At 39.2% G+C, this 15963-nt stretch overlaps 1 protein-coding gene across 4 annotated transcripts in view; it reads left to right on the top strand.

Moving 5' to 3' along the window:
* DOCK8 (dedicator of cytokinesis 8) overlaps positions 1-15963 on the top strand; it is a 158952-nt gene that overhangs the window by 137901 nt on the left and 5088 nt on the right. For all 4 annotated transcript variants that reach the window (XM_081213510.1, XM_081213509.1, XM_081213508.1 and 1 more), the window contains 2 exons: positions 4508-4642; positions 6738-6827. In XM_081213510.1, the coding sequence (XP_081069636.1) occupies positions 4508-4642; positions 6738-6827 (225 nt within the window). The remainder of the gene's footprint in view (positions 1-4507; positions 4643-6737; positions 6828-15963) is intronic.

Genomic DNA, 15963 nt, shown 5'->3' with positions numbered 1-15963 from the left:
TGAGTAAAGTTTTGCCTTTTCACTGAGCAAGTCATGTTTAACATTAACTCCCCTTAGAATATATGCTTTCCTATTCTTCAGTCAGTTATGCATATTGAAGTCCCCTTGGTTGTAATGGGATTTATGTGCAATGAAATTGAACACAGCATAAGCTGCCTTATCTCATGTCAGACCATTGATCCATCTAGCTCAGTATCATTGACGGTCACTGATAGTGGCTTTCCAAGGTTTCAGGCAGGAGTCTTACCCTATATCGAAACCCCAAGGATTGAACCTGCACCATTTGCAAATAAAGTGTGCACTCTACCACAGAGCTGCAGTCCTTCCCACAAAATTTGAGACAGAATCATTGTTGTTGTTTAGTCATTTAGTCGTGTCCGACTCTTCGTGACCCCATAGAGCAGAACACGCCAGGCACTTCTGTCCTCCACTGCCTCCTGCAGTTTGGTCAAACTCATGCTGGTAGCTTCAAGAACACCATCCAACCATCTCATCCTCTGTCGTCCCCTTCTCCTTGTGCCCTCCATCTTTCCCAACATCAGGGTCTTTTCCAGGGAGTCTTCTCTTCTCATGAGGTGGCCAAAGTCTTGGAGCCTCAGCTTCACGATCTGTCCTTCCAGTGAGCACTCAGGGCTGATTTCCTTCAGAATGGATACGTTTGATCTTCTTGCAGTCCATGGGACTCTCAAGAGTCTCCTCCAGCACCATAATTCAAAAGCATCAATTCTTCGGCGATCAGCCTCCTTTATGGTCCAGCTCTAACTTCCATACATCACTACTGGGAAAACCATAGCTTTAACTATACGGACCTTTGTTGTCAAGGTGATGTCTCTACTTTTTAAGATGCTGTCTAGGTTTGTCATTGCTTTTCTCCCAAGAAGCAGGCGTCTTTTAATCTGCAGTGATCATGGAACCCAAGAAAGTAAAATCTCTCACTGCCTCCATTTCTTCCCCTTCTATTTGCCAGGAGGTGATGGTCCCAGTGGCCATAATCTTCGTTTTTTTGATGTTGAGCTTCAGACCATATTTTGCGCTCTCCTCTTTCACCCTCAATAAAAGGTTCTTTAATTCCTCCTCACTTTCTGCCATCAAGGTTGTGTCATCTGCATATCTGAGATTGTTGATATTTCTTCCAGCAATCTTAATTCCGGCTAGGGATTAATCCAGCCCAGCCTTTCGCATGATGAATTCTGCATATAAGTTAAATAAGCAGGGAGACAATATACAGCCTTGTCGTACTCCTTTCCCAATTTTGAACCAATCAGTTGTTCCATATCCAGTTCTAACTGTAGCTTCTTGTCCCACATAGAGATTTCTCAGGAGACAGATGAAGTGATCAGGCACTCCCATTTCTTTAAGAACTTGCCATAGTTTGCTGTGGTCGACACAGTCAAAGGCTTTTGCATAGTCAATGAAGCAGAAGTAGATGTCTTTCTGGAACTCTCTAGCTTTCTCCATAATCCAGCGCATGTTTGCAATTTGGTCTCTGGTTCCCCTGCCTCTTCTAAATCCAGCTTGCACTTCTGGGAGTTCTCGGTCCACATACTGCTTGAGCCTTCCTTGTAGAATTTTAAGCATAACCTTGCTAGCGTGTGAAATGAGTGAAATTGTGCGGTAGTTGGAGCATTCTTTGGCACTTCCTTTCTTTGGGATTGGGATGTAGACTGATCTTCTCCAATCCTCTGGCCACTGCTGAGTTTTCCAAACTTGCTGGCATATTGAGTGTAGCACCTTAACAGCATCATATTTTTAAATTTTAAATAGTTCAGCTGGAATACCATCACTTCCACTGGCCTTGTTATTTGCAGTGCTTTCTAAGGCCCATTTGACTTCACTCTCCAGGATGTCTGGCTCAAGGTCAGCAACCACACTACCTGGGGTGTACGAGCCATCCATATCTTTCTGGTATAGTTCCTCTGTGTATTCTTGCCACCTCTTCTTGATGTCTTCTGCTTCTGTTAGGTCCTTACCACTTTTGTCCTTTATTATGGTAATCTTTGTACGAAATGTTCCTTTCATATTTCCGATTTTCTTGATCTCTGGTTCTTCCCATTCTGTTGTTTTCCTCTATTTCTTTGCATTGCTCGTTTAAGAAGGCCTTCTTGTCTCTCCTTGCTATTTTTTGGAAATCTGCATTCAATTTCCTGTATCTTTCACTATCTCCCTCGCATTTTGCTTGCCTTCTCTCCCCCGCTATTTGTAAGGCCTCGTTGGACAGCCACTTTGTTTTCTTGCATTTCTTTTTCATTGGGATGGTTTTAGTTGCTGCCTCCTATATAATGTTGCGAGCCTCCACCCATAGCTCTTCAGGCACTCTGTCCACCAAATCTAAATCCTTAAACCTGTTCCTCACTTCCACTGTGTATTCATAAGGGATTTGGTTTAGATTGTATCTTACCGGCCCAGTGGTTTTTCCTACTTTCTTCAGTTTAAGCTTGAATTTTGCTATAAGAAGCTGATGATCCGAGCCACAGTCAGCTCCAGGTCTTGTTTTTGCTGACTGTATAGAGGTTCTTCATCTTTGGCTGCAGAGAATATAATCAATCTGATTTCGATGTTGCCCATCTGGTGATGTCCATCTGTAGAGTCGTCTCTTGTGTTGTTGGAAAAGCGTGTTTGTGATGACCAGCTTGTTCTCTTGACAGAACTCTATTAGCCTTTGCCCTGCTTCGTTTTGATCTCCAAGGCCAAACTTGCCAGTTGTTCCTTTTATCTCTTGATTCCCTACTTTAGCATTCCAATCCCCTATAATGAGAAGAACATCCTTCTTTGGTGTCACTTCTATAAGGTGTTGTAAGTCTTCATAGAATTGGTCGATTTCAGTTTCTTCAGCACCAGTAGTTGGTGCATAAACATGGATTACTGTGATGTTAAAAGGTCTGCCTTGGATTCGTATCAAGATCATTCTGTCATTTTTGAGATTGCATCCCAGTACAGCTTTCGCCACTCTTTTGTTGACTATGAGGGCCACTCCATTTCTTTTATGGGTTTCTTGACCACAGTAGTAGATATGATAGTCATCCGAACTGAATTCGCCCATTCCCGTCCATTTTAGTTCACTGATGCCCAGGATGTCAATATTTATTCTTGCCATCTCATTTTTGACCACATCCAACTTACCCAGGTTCATGGTTCTTACATTCCAGGTTCCTATGCAATATTTTTCTTTACAGCATTAGACTTTCCTTTCGCTTCCAGGCATATCCGCAACTGAGCGTCCTTTTGGCTTTGGCCCAGCCGCTTCATCAGCTCTGGATCTACTTGTCCTCCGCTCTTCCCCAGTAGCACGTTGGACACCTTCCGACCTGAGGGGCTCATCTTCCAGTGTCATAACTTTTATATGCCTGTTGTCTTTGTCCATGGAGTTTTCTTGGCAGGGATACTGGAGTGGCTTGCCGGTTCCTCCTCCAGGTGGATCACGTTTGGTCAAAACTCTCCACTATGACCTGTTCATCTTGGGTACCCTGCTCGGCATAGTTCATAGTTTCTCTGAGTTATTCAAGCCCCTTTGCCACGGCAAGGCAGTGATCCATGAAGGGGGACAGAATCATAGCCTAGTGCTTTTATGACTCTTCAAACCACCATTTGTTATGATGCCTACTTCTCAGTCCCTGCGTAGAGATATTCCATATGGTGACTTAAACTGAACTGTAAGGCTACTGTGAACAAATAACCAGCTCTCCCCATGATTGAAGCTATGAAGCAGGACATGCTTCATGACACTCATGTAGTAAGTGGTAATCTGTTTCACCTATATATAGTCAACTGGCATAATCCTAAATTACACAAGATCAGGATCTTCCAGAAAGGAAGTGGCTTTGCACATGCATCAGAGAATGCAAAAGAGTGATGGGAGTGCATCAACATTCACATAGCTTCACTAAATCAGTCCATGTGTGCAAATAAGCCTTTTTGACAGCAACAAAGAGTGTCTTCTGTGCTTGTGGAGCTCCTTCAAAGATAGCTAGCAATTCAATACTATACTGATGCAAGATTTTAAATTATAGGCAGTATCTGAGTGCAAATGGACATTAATAGTTAAGAAGAGAAACAGGGCAACCCTTATGTCTGACAATGTTTTTATTTTAGGAGAATGGGCAAAGCACACTGGGAGGTGCTTACCTGCAAGCTCAATTTAAATCAAACAGGAGGAGTGCGATGGGGCTTGTATAGGAGGGCAAGCCAGTGGGTTCTGCCCAAGTTTTATTTCTTCTGCTGATGTCTTCCTTCATCTTCTCTTCTTCTATTTGTCTACTTGGACATATAGTGTTTGTTGCTCTTGTGATGTAGAAAAGCTTTTTCAAGTTTGCTTAAATCTTTAATTTACAGACCATATCTATTTCTCTTGGTTTCTTTTAATTATGCTTAGTTCTACTAAGATACAGCTGCTTTGTAGAATAACAAACACAAATGTATAAATTACCATAAAAATTAATTTCATCACTGCACAAAAATAGAAAGCTATGAAAAGAAATTGAAATTTAGTGACTTCATATTCATCAAACAGGGTCAGAAGAGAATGTTTGGCACTTACTTCCGTGTTGGCTTCTATGGAGCCATATTTGGAGATTTAGATGAACAGGAATTTGTTTACAAAGAGCCTGCTATTACCAAACTTCCTGAGATTTCTCATAGACTGGAGGTAAGTGGTTATACTTCTGTAAACGTTAGGACATCATGGCAAAAGGATAGCATTCAAAGAGGAATAACATCTATACCTAAAATGACAGGGAATGAAAGAGATAATGCAGATAAACACTCCACAATTCACTTCTCTAGTTAACCTTCAGAGCCTGGCAGTTTGCAAAAAAGAAAAAAGAAAAGAAAAAGAAAAAAGAGCCTTTCCAAATGGGAAGTAATCCAGCACTATAATTTCCAGTGCTATCTGGTGTCACAGCAGTGTGACAAATATACCTCTACAATATCCTGCACTTATTGTCATCCTGACCAGGATGAGGTGGATAAGATGTGTTGATGGTGGAGATGAGTGGGAAGCTTTTGACAGGAAGGCACTTCTGCATCCATTATTCCCCAAATGAGTGAGGCTGAAAGGGAAAAGCACATGTTTTCATCACATATTCATCCCCTCTAGTAGCCATACTTCTGTGCCTCATGGATGGATGTAGAGGAACAGATTATTTCCAAAAAAATCCCCATGGAAACATAAAACCCTTTCAGATTCTGTTGGGAGTTTCAGGATTTGGATCATGGGGGTGGAATTCATAAATTCAGCCACAACTTTGTGTTGTGCCTTCTATGCAGTGTATCTGAAGAAGTGTGCATGCACACGAAAGCTTATACCAAGAACTAACTTAGTTGGTCTTTAAGGTGCTACAGGAAGGAATTTTTTTATTTTGACTATGTTCATGCAGTGTGTGTGATAATGATTGTTCTCTTGTGGGGGTAAAAAGCCTCTATTGCAGTTCCTAGAGTGCAGTTAACTGCTCCTACTTGCTCTAACTAGCAGGGCTTTTGCAAATTCACCTTTGAATCTTTGTCCCAATCAATTGGAGGTGCAACTGCCCTTTCCTCTTCCATGTCCTGATCTTCTGAGGAACTCTGGCTCCATCTTCAACTTTCCTCAACATGTTTAAGCAACGTACTGACATACTTTTCTTCCCCATAAACCTAGATTAGGTTGTCAGTGCACAAAGGGAGTTTGCCACTGTGAACTCTTTAGAGCAAATCCATTGTTGAAATTGCTTAATCTTTTGCTTATGGTGTTGTGCTTGGTACCTTTGGAGTAGATTTAATCTAAATGGCCAAGTAGTACAACCAGTGTGGCAACTCTGGTATTTTTAGCTTGGATGATGATAATATTTAGCATTTCTATTCCACTTTTTGAACATTCTAAGTAGTTCATATACACAATCACAGTAATTTGTACAACCAAGGTGGCGTTGCCATTTCTAATTTACTGATGGAGGACTCAGGGTCATACTTTATGTATGACTAGTGCATGGCAAGTAGCTGCCTTTATTCATTACAGTTGCGGAGGGAGAAAGAGCTTATGGGGGTGGGGAGGTTTATCTATTCCTACTGTGATTAGAATTAAAATCCCCTCTATGGGGCTAGAATGCTTGGGGGTGGGAAGTGGAATTCCAGCCATCAGGGGAGGCATCAAATATAAACCAAATTGTTAAGGGCAGCCTGCAGTGTTCTGACCATAGACTGATATGTGTTTTGAAGAATGTCTGTAGCAAGATTATGGCCTAGTTCACATGACACATGAAGCCAAACCTTCACGTAGCAGGATTTCACAAACATGCAGCCCCCCCCCCATACAGCTGCTTTACTCCTCTTTGTTATTTATTTATTTTGCTTCTGCACCATGCTAAGCAAAGCCAGAGTTTGGCTTAGTGTGTCATGAGAACCAGGAGTTGCAGCTATGCTTTCTCCTCACTAACCACTAGCTGTAACAAGTGGTTGCACAGCAGCTAAAAGGATTGAGCAAGAGAAAAGAGGCAGCGAGCTCTTCTCACATTCGCCAATTTGTCTTAGTGTGTTGCAGGAACACAGTTGGTTTCACTTTCAGGTTTCACTCTTTTCCACATGGCAGGACTGAAACCTGCAACATTTATATGTGACCTTTTTCTTTGTGAAAACTAGTGTTTAGTTGTAAAGCTATCTTCAGTTAATAATCTCATCTTTTTTACAACTTGTAGACCCAACTAAGTACATTAAAAAGGACTGTAAACAAAAAAGCTCCTCAGCCATAATCTTGTTTTCCTTTTCAGGGCTTTTATGGTCAGTGTTTTGGGGAGGATCGCATTGTAGTGATTAAAGATTCTACTCCAGTTGACAAGAGCAAGCTAGATCCCAGTAAGGTATGGAAGGCATTTCTTCCTTTATTACCATTGAGCTAGGAATTCTGTATTGAGCATTCTTACATTTTACAACCATAAAACTGAAGTCTAAACCTGGAATTGATTATACACATTTGACAAAAATATGTAATCATAGCCATATATAGATTTGCTTTGGCTAGGTTTAAAGGAAGAGTTAAACAGGTACATCCCTTCTCTCATACTCTTTCACCATGATTGAATACAAGCATTTAATTGACAATTCCACAGCTTTGCTTTCACTGGGTAAGTCCAATTAGAGCTATATAGGTTTTTGCAGTGTCCATATGACACTGTCTTGATGACTCTCATGGTCCCTTCCAACTCTAAATTCTATGATCATAAAAATGCCAGCCATTTTTTTTAAAAAAATCTAACCTGAATCCAGTTAGACACCTTCAGTCGCTGCTGATGTGGAAACTCTGTAGTGCACTTGGGGAGAGTGGGGTTTGTCCAATGTGGTGAGGCTTCAGTGGATAGCCTCTGGTGCCACACCCCTTCTTCCTTTTGATCATCACTTGAGCACAACCTAGCCATTTTGTTTCCAGCAGTACAAGCATTCCTGTTTTTGCCATTTGTGGCATGCTGAAGACATGCTTGAGTTTCAACAACCCGGTTAGGAGAAATGTTCTTCTGAGTTTTCCACAGAGGACATCTGGGGGATTACTGTACACAGTACATTGGGCTTTTTTATATATATAAAGAAATTTATCTCTGTATTAAACTATTAATTAATGTATTAATCTCTGTATTAAACTAAAAACCAAATAGAAATAGATATTGCCCTTGGCCCCACTCCAAAACAAGCCTCCCTTTAGCCCATTGTGATAAATAAGGCTGGTAACATTGGCAGTCTTGCACACTTCCTGAGGAGGTGGAAATTCAAAGGTGTACATGCACAGAGGAAGAACAAGTGTGGAAGAGAGCTAAAAAAGAAAAAGGAAAAAACACCTCCTGAAACATTGTCAAATTCCACTGTCTGATGCCAAGTGGGGGAATATCCACAACTGAACAAACAGGAACGTGTGGAAGCTCATATGCCAAATGCACAAAAACAAACATTTTATCTGAACAACCCATTTGCAGTATAAAGCCTCTGCACTTCGGCCAGGGAGGACGGGATATAAATAAATTATTATTATTATTATTATTATTATTATTATTATTATTATTATTATTATTATTATTATTATTCATAAAATCATGCAGGGGCCTGTGCTTGTCTTTATTTAACCACTGGGAGTAAGAACATAAGACTTGGCTAAATATGTACAGTAGATAAAAATGGTGAAACATATTCATGGGTGTAGTACCCCCCCCCATCCTCAAAAAGTATTGAAAAGCATTAAAAATACTTAATTAACTGAAGTTGCCCCTCCTAACAAAAGCCTGCCCCCATAATGTATTCCTTTCATATGGAGTACCATGAGTATTTGCAGGGGCCAGGCCCTGAGCCCAGTGAGGAGTCGGTGCGGCCTGGCAAGGGTGGCCAGATCAAGAGATGCAAGGCCAGCATTGTGCCCTGGTTCTTTGCCACAGCAACGGGGTTTATACCCAGCTGCTGCCAGTTCCTGCTCCTGGCCTTGCTCCAGTGCCTCCTCCTGTTCCAGTTTCTGTTCCTGGGTTCAAGCCTCATTGGGTTTTCGTCCTCCATTGAACTGCTGCCATTATTACCCTGGTCCCGGTGTGTCAGATCTTGAATGCTGCTGCCTACGACCTGGACCGTGACTCTATTGGGGGGAATTTTTACCCATAATCTCCCCCAAAAAGCTTGGATGACCTCCGAAGAAGAAAATCCTGGCTATGCCCATGAACATATTATAGAAATACCTTCTCAAAAGAGAGAGCCCTGATTGGATTGGATTTGGTTGTATCAGGTATGCCTCTTACCTGAGCCTCCTCCTCGTCCTCCTCCTTCTGTGTTCACTCATGGCCGAATTTTAACAGTGAGTCCATACGTGACTGGAGGCCAATTCTGGATCCATACGTGGGGACATTGGTTTCTGGGTTGATCATGGGGTCATTCTACATCAGTTCAATGCCACCCACCGTCTCGGATTTTGATGAAACTTGGTGTACACCCTTCCCTTATGGTTGAAAGAAAGCCCCTTAATTTTTTTTACCTCTATCTCAAACGGTTTTAATTTTATAGCACTTCAAAATTTCATGAAATCTGTGTTTCTGTCCCTCTTGAGATCCTCGGCCTTGTGTTCATTTTATTCTTTTTTCTCCATAACCAATGATCTTTGAAATTTTACACAGAGCTCAATAACATGATGAGGATTTCAGGAAAAAATACTCCGGCACTCAAAAGGTTTTATAAAACCTAGGTTTAGAAAACATAAATTTTCAGCATTAGCGCACGATGTAATTAAAAGTTTTTGATGGTGAAAATTATTGCAAAGAGATGCTCTTTCTCCACAAAGAGACCCACAAATTTATGGGTCTCTTATGCCTTGTAACAAAATTTTACATTTTTTGGACATTGTGGGGGGCAAATGGCTACTGTGTACAACTTTCCTACAATCCATAGCTGTAATAGAAAAAAATAATGAAACAAAGTTGTTCATCTTAAAAAAAATTTTTAAAGTAATATTTATTAAAGTTTTACAGACATTAGAAAATTTCAAAGTTTAAACTTAAAAAATAAAGACAGAGAATAACCCTAATAAAATAAAAAAGAGTTACAAAAAACAAAAGCAAAACACATGAAAAATACAAAATAGAAAACAGTTAACATGAAAAAAAGAAAAGAAAAGAAATCAATAATTTCATATCTTATACTTCATTTACTAGTTTCCTGACCTCCTCACACCTCCCTTTTTGTATTCCAGTTCAGATATTTAATTCAGCAAGTCCTTACCCTCTATCATTTATCCTTACTCAGCATCTTAACCTATAATAAATATATATTTTCCACCATTGTCAATCCATATTTACATATTCTTGTTAATCTTTTTACCAACACCGCTTGTTTTCAATCCAACATCCCTTTAACATTCATTAATTTTACAGTATTTCTGTAAATAGTCTTTAAATTTTTTCCATTCTTCTTCCACCGCCTCTTCTCCCTGATCTTGGATTCTGCCAGTCATTTCTGCCAATTCCATCTGCCATTCTTCCAGGGTGGGTAGATCTTGTGTCTTCCAATACTTTGCAATGAGTATTCTTGCTGCTGTTGTGGCGTACATAAAGAAAGTTCTATCCTTCTTTGGCACCAATTGGCCGATCACGTCCAGGAGAAAGGCCTCTGGTTTCTTCAAGAAGGTATATTTAAATACCTTTTTCAGTTCATTATATATCATTTCCCAGAAAGCCTTAATCCTTGGGCACGTCCACCAAAGGTGAAAGAATGTACCTTCAGTTTCTTTACATTTCCAACATTTATTATCGGGCAAATGATAGATTTTTGCAAGCTTGACTGGTGTCATGTACCACCTGTAAATCATTTTCATAAAATTCTCTCTTAGGGCATTACATGCCGTAAATTTCATACCTGTGGTCCACAACTGTTCCCAGTCAGCAAACATAATGTTATGACCAACATCCTGTGCCCATTTAATCATAGCAGATTTCACCATTTCATCCTGAGTATTCCATTTCAACAGTAAGTTATACATCTTTGACAAAATCTTAGTTTTGGGTTCTAACAGTTCTGTTTCCAACTTTGATTTTTCCACCTGGAAGCCAATTTTTTTGTCCAAATTGTATGCTTCTCTTATTTGGTAATAATGAAACCAATCTCGCACTCTATCTTTTAGTTTCTCAAAACTCTGCAATTTCAATTTGTCTCCTCCTTGCTCCAAAATCTCCCAATATTTTGGCCATTTGGCCTCCATATTGGGCCTTTTCTGAGCCTTCGCCTCCATTGGTGACAACCACCTTGGGGTTTTATTTTCAAGTAATTCCTTATACCTTGTCCAAACATTAAACAGTGCTCTCCTGACAATATGGTTTTTAAATGCTTTATGAGCTTTAACTTTGCCGTACCACAAGTATGCGTGCCACCCAAAAACATTATTAAAACCTTCTAGATCCAAAATGTCAGTGTTCTCAAGAAGTAGCCAGTCTTTCAACCAGCAGAAAGCTGCTGATTCATAGTAGAGTTTAAGGTCTGGCAGGGCAAACCCCCCTCTTTCTTTTACATCAGTTAATATTTTAAATTTTATTCTGGGCTTTTTGCCCTGCCAGACAAATCTAGAGATGTCTCTCTGCCACTTCTTGAAACAATCCATCTTGTCTAAAATTTGTAATGATTGGAACAAAAATAACATTCTTGGCAGTACATCCATCTTTATAACAGCAATTTGGCCCAACAAGGAAAGCTTCAGATTTGACCATATTTCTAAATCCTTTTTAACCTCGTCCAACATTTTTCATAATTGTCTTTAAACAAGTTCCCATTTTTAGCTGTCATGTTTATCCCCAAATATTTAACCTTCTTGACCACTGTTAAACCTGTCTCAATCTGAAACCGTTCATCTTAAAATTTAAAATAATATTAGTTATTACAGTGGTACCTCGGGTTAAGTACTTAATTCATTCCGGAGGTCCGTTCTTAACCTGAAACTGTTCTTAACCTGAAGCACCACTTTAGCTAATGGGGCCTCCGGCTGCTGCCGCACCGCCAGAGCACGATTTCTGTTCTCATCCTGAAGCAAAGTTCTTAACCTGAGGTACTATTTCTGGGTTAACGGAGTCTGTAACCTGAAGTGTATGTAAACTGAAGCGTATGTAACCACTGTACAGGGTTTTTTTCAAAAATGCAGACTTGTTTTTAAAACTATGATAATTGGCTATATCGTGAAATTAATTTTTAAAAATCGGTCAGAAACTTACATGTTGACATGTAAGGAAATAAGACGTAGCAAGAAATAAGACGTAGCAAGAAATAAGACGTAGCAAGAAAAAGATTAAAAGAGTGTAATCAATTTTGTACAACACCAGTTATTGTCTGTGGGTGTTGTACAATATATTCAATTTTGCAACATTACATGATCCCCAATTTGTTTTTCAGAATATTATTGCATACAAAGACATGTCTGTCTTAAGGGGGGCGGGGAGAATGATATTTTTGTGCCATCTTGAATTAATAGATGCATGGAGACTTTTTAACATTTATGTTAAATATACTGAGGCGTAATTCACAATGAGGCAGTTTTATAGCAGTAAGGACAACAATTAAACTAAAGTAAAAAATTACCATAACAGATTATGCTATTCTCACAGTTGATTATGTTACAAGTTCAATTCTCCTCAGTTTCCTTGCTGTAGCCTTGGTATCACCTGTAAGCTTTTCATTTTCAATGCCATACACTCATTGGGAAAGAAGTATCTTCTGCCAGTTATTGTCTGGGGGGGGGGGCGTTGTACAATACCAAGCATATGAGGAAATGGTATTGCACAAGAATCGTCATGGCTAGGCCAGCAGAATGAAGGTGAAGGTCCATTTGGTTGAAGAAATTTTACAAAGCATCTCCCTTGTCTTGATTAATCTCTGATATCATTCCAAAGTATCACAAATGATCATACTTGCAAGCGACAAAACATCCAGGATACAGATCATCAGCATTCACAGAAAGTTTGGGGAGGCTCCTCAGGTTGAAAGTGAGGGAGGGCTCTTTACCAATGCTCATTCTTGCTTCAATTTTGCCTGTATGTGGTTTAAAGTTGTGGAAATTGCGAGTTCCAGGGAGTGTGTGCACGTCTCTGAAATGGATTTTGAAGGAAGAGCGGATTATGTCCATGTCTTCCCTTGCAATATAATGGAATTTGACCTTTTCATATTTTTTTTTCCACAGAAATAAAAAAATGTTTTTGGAGTAGTAATTGCTTGTCAAGACTCTCTTTTCTAGCAGTTCCACCAATACCGTTGCATTCTGACTTGCCATGACTAGCAAAGAAAGACTACTGTGCGTTTATTTGGAAATCTTCCTGATGATGACAGAGATTTAGGAAGTTGAACTTATTTTTGTAGTGTGCTGCACAGCCGTCACTAAAGTAATGTATCTGTTTGATGTGAGGAAAATTATATTCTTGAGTTTTGTATACTGTATTCACATCATGCTTTAAATCATCAGAAACAATGCAATGGGATAAGATCAACTTCTCTCCATCTGGGCTTTTATAATGCACCTCTACAGGATGCAAAGTACAAGAATCAGAAGTCCTTGTACCTTATATTGGATGATGAATGAACAGTTTTCACTGAAATCTAATAGAATAACAGCAGTGTGTGATGGAAGGTTTTCTTTTAAATTTTTAAGGAAGGAAGACTGTGACTTTGCTATGAAAGGAATCAAAGTTCTATTTTGTCTGTTAAATCATCAATGAACTCATCTAATGCTGAAGTGGTTTTGATCACGTGTATTCGATCTGTGGAAATCCATTGAGAATGGTACACACACATATATTGTGGGCTCCACTAGAACCAGCGAAAAACACCACTCAAAGCACAAAACTTTGAGAAACCTACTTTAACACTGGGATATTCCTTCTTGAAGCCTGCATACAGTTCTCAGAGGCTGCCCAGTATTAGCCGCTTCCTATGATACTCCTATGATACCAATGCTGACCACATCTTTCAATCCTGGCATTATTCTGGACTGCTCGTCACTGTGATAAAAGTTTAGAACCTTGCTTACAGTTTCAGATGGAAGCTTTTTTCCACCTCTGGGATCTGGTTCAGCTAAAATTCCTCTTTAAAATGTTTCTGTGCCTGGCGAACTGAATAATCAGATACACTAAGTGTTTATTGAATTTTTCTTCATGGCCATGAAAGAGAAGCAGGAATGGTCAGCATCTGGATTTGCTTCTTCTGCATTTTATGGAATATTTCATCACCTCTACAAGTTTGTCCATGTCACTCACTTTATCTGTAATCACCATCTCTCCTTCAGTCTCTTTCGTTGGGATTTCAACCTGTAGCACTTTTTTCATTTTATCATGAATATTTTCCTCAAACTTTTCTATCTTCCTCTTTCCATAAGATGTCTTGCAGTGTTTCAGGTAAACCATGTAATTTTAAAGGGATGTGTTCAGCTTTTCTATGGCTTCTCTTCTCTCCAAACAGGTCTTTTCTTCAGGTTGAACGCAACTATCTTCAACATCACTTTGATTTACATCGCTGCTATAAATAATTTGTCCACATCTTCTGCACAATTTATGGCCTGGCTTTACTTTAATTCCTGTCTCTAACAAATCTTTAGACTTCTGTAATGTTACAGAGCGTAGATATTTTTTGACTGGTCCTTTGTGCTTTTTAAAAGGATCCCTGTAGGGTTTTTTTGGGCGAGATTCAAATTTCTTCAAATATACACTTTGTTAATGTAAGCAAATAGTTTCTAAGTCTTCAGCTTTAGCTTCAGTTTTAAATGTAACAGCTGTCTGTCCTCTTCGCTTAAACAATTAACATTCTCAATCCCCTTTCTGTGACTGAAAGTTAACTTACGGCATTCACCAGCAGTTAACTCTCTACATATTGAATTTTCCATCTTATTCCAGTTGAAAAACACAGCAAGAACTAGCACCCAAAAAATCAAAGATTGGATAAATTATAAGAGTACACCACACTGATACCAGAAGTAGATTGACTGCAAGGTGGAAGAAGGCCTTGCCTGGTGGAGTCTCTCTCCCCCCCCCCCCCCAGTTCTTCCTTATAAGCGCTCCCTGTGGGGGGCAAGGCAGGGGGAAGTCTCTCCCCTCACCTCATATAGCATAAACAAAAGACTTCTCTGAACTGCAATCTGAGAAAACATATTAAAATGTCTCATATTTTTTATATTTCTGAAATGAATATTTTTTAAAAACATAATTTAAGCCTAATTTGATGTATTCAAATTAGAATGCATAATTTTACATTCTTTTAATCATTTTCTTGCTAGGTCTTATTTCCTTACATGTCAACATTTAAAGTTTCTGACCGATATTTTTTTTTAGATTGATTTCACGATATAGCCAATTTTCATAGTTTAAAATACCCCCAAACTGAAAAACAAGTCTGCACTTTTGAACTCCCCCCCCCCCCGGTAATAACTAATATTTTAACTAATATTTTAAATTTTAAGATGAACAACTTTGTTTCATTGTTTTTTTCTATTACAGCTATGGATTGTAGGAAAGTTGTACCCAGTAGCCATTTGCCCCCCACGATGTCCAAAAAATGTAAAATTTTGTTACAAGGCATAAGAGACCCATAAATTTTATTCTTTGTGGAGAAAGAGCAAGATGATTTTCACCATCAAAAACATCGTGCACTAATGCTGAAAATTTATGTTTTCTAAACCTAGTTTTTCCACCAAAAAAACCTACATTTATACATTTTAAAGGCATTTATAAAACCTTTTGAGTGTTGGTGTATTTTTTTCCTGAAATCCTCATCATGTTATTGAGCTCTGTGTAAAATTTCAAAGAGATCTGATCATTGGTTATGGAGAAAAAGGAAAAAAAATGCACACAAGGCCGAGGATCTCAAGAGGGACAGAAACACAGATTTCATGAAATTTGCTATAAAGTTAAAACCGTTTGTGATAGAGGTAAGAAAAATTAAGGGGCTTTCTTTCAACCATAAGGGAAGGGTGTACACCTAGTTTCATCAAAATCTGAGACGGTGGGGGCGAAACCCTTGTTTTTTGGGTTGATTTGATGTGAGGGTTTGCCGAATGTGCTTTAGCACGTTTCTCCCTTTCGTCCTGAGTTCAATCATTTTCAAAGCCCAAAGGTGTTTGGTAAAGGCTGCTCTCCAGTTGAAGCACTCACAGGACAGTGTTTCCCAGTTTTTGGTGTTTATACTACATTTTTTTAGATTTGCCTTGAGACCTTTAAACTTCTTTTGTTGACCACCAGCATTATGCTTTCCATTTTTAAGTTTGGAATAGGGTAGTTGCTTTGGAAGACGATAATCAGGCATCCGCACAACATGACCAGTCCAACCAAGTTTGCCCAGGCTTTTGTGGAGGGATGAAATGCATGGTGCTATTTCCCACCACCACTACCTCTGCAGCCTGTTAATTAATAACAATTTGCAATTGTTATTAATGTTATGGTGTTGATTTGTTTTGTTTTAAATATTTATTGCTAATTGTGGTTTTAATGTTGTTTGCTCCCTTGGGACTCTTGA

The sequence above is a fragment of the Podarcis bocagei genome, assembly GCF_964188305.1.
Source record: "Podarcis bocagei genome assembly, chromosome: 11".
Lineage (NCBI taxonomy): Eukaryota > Metazoa > Chordata > Lepidosauria > Squamata > Lacertidae > Podarcis > Podarcis bocagei.
Note: the sequence above shows the minus strand (reverse complement) of the source record. Positions and strands in the feature narration are given on the sequence as shown.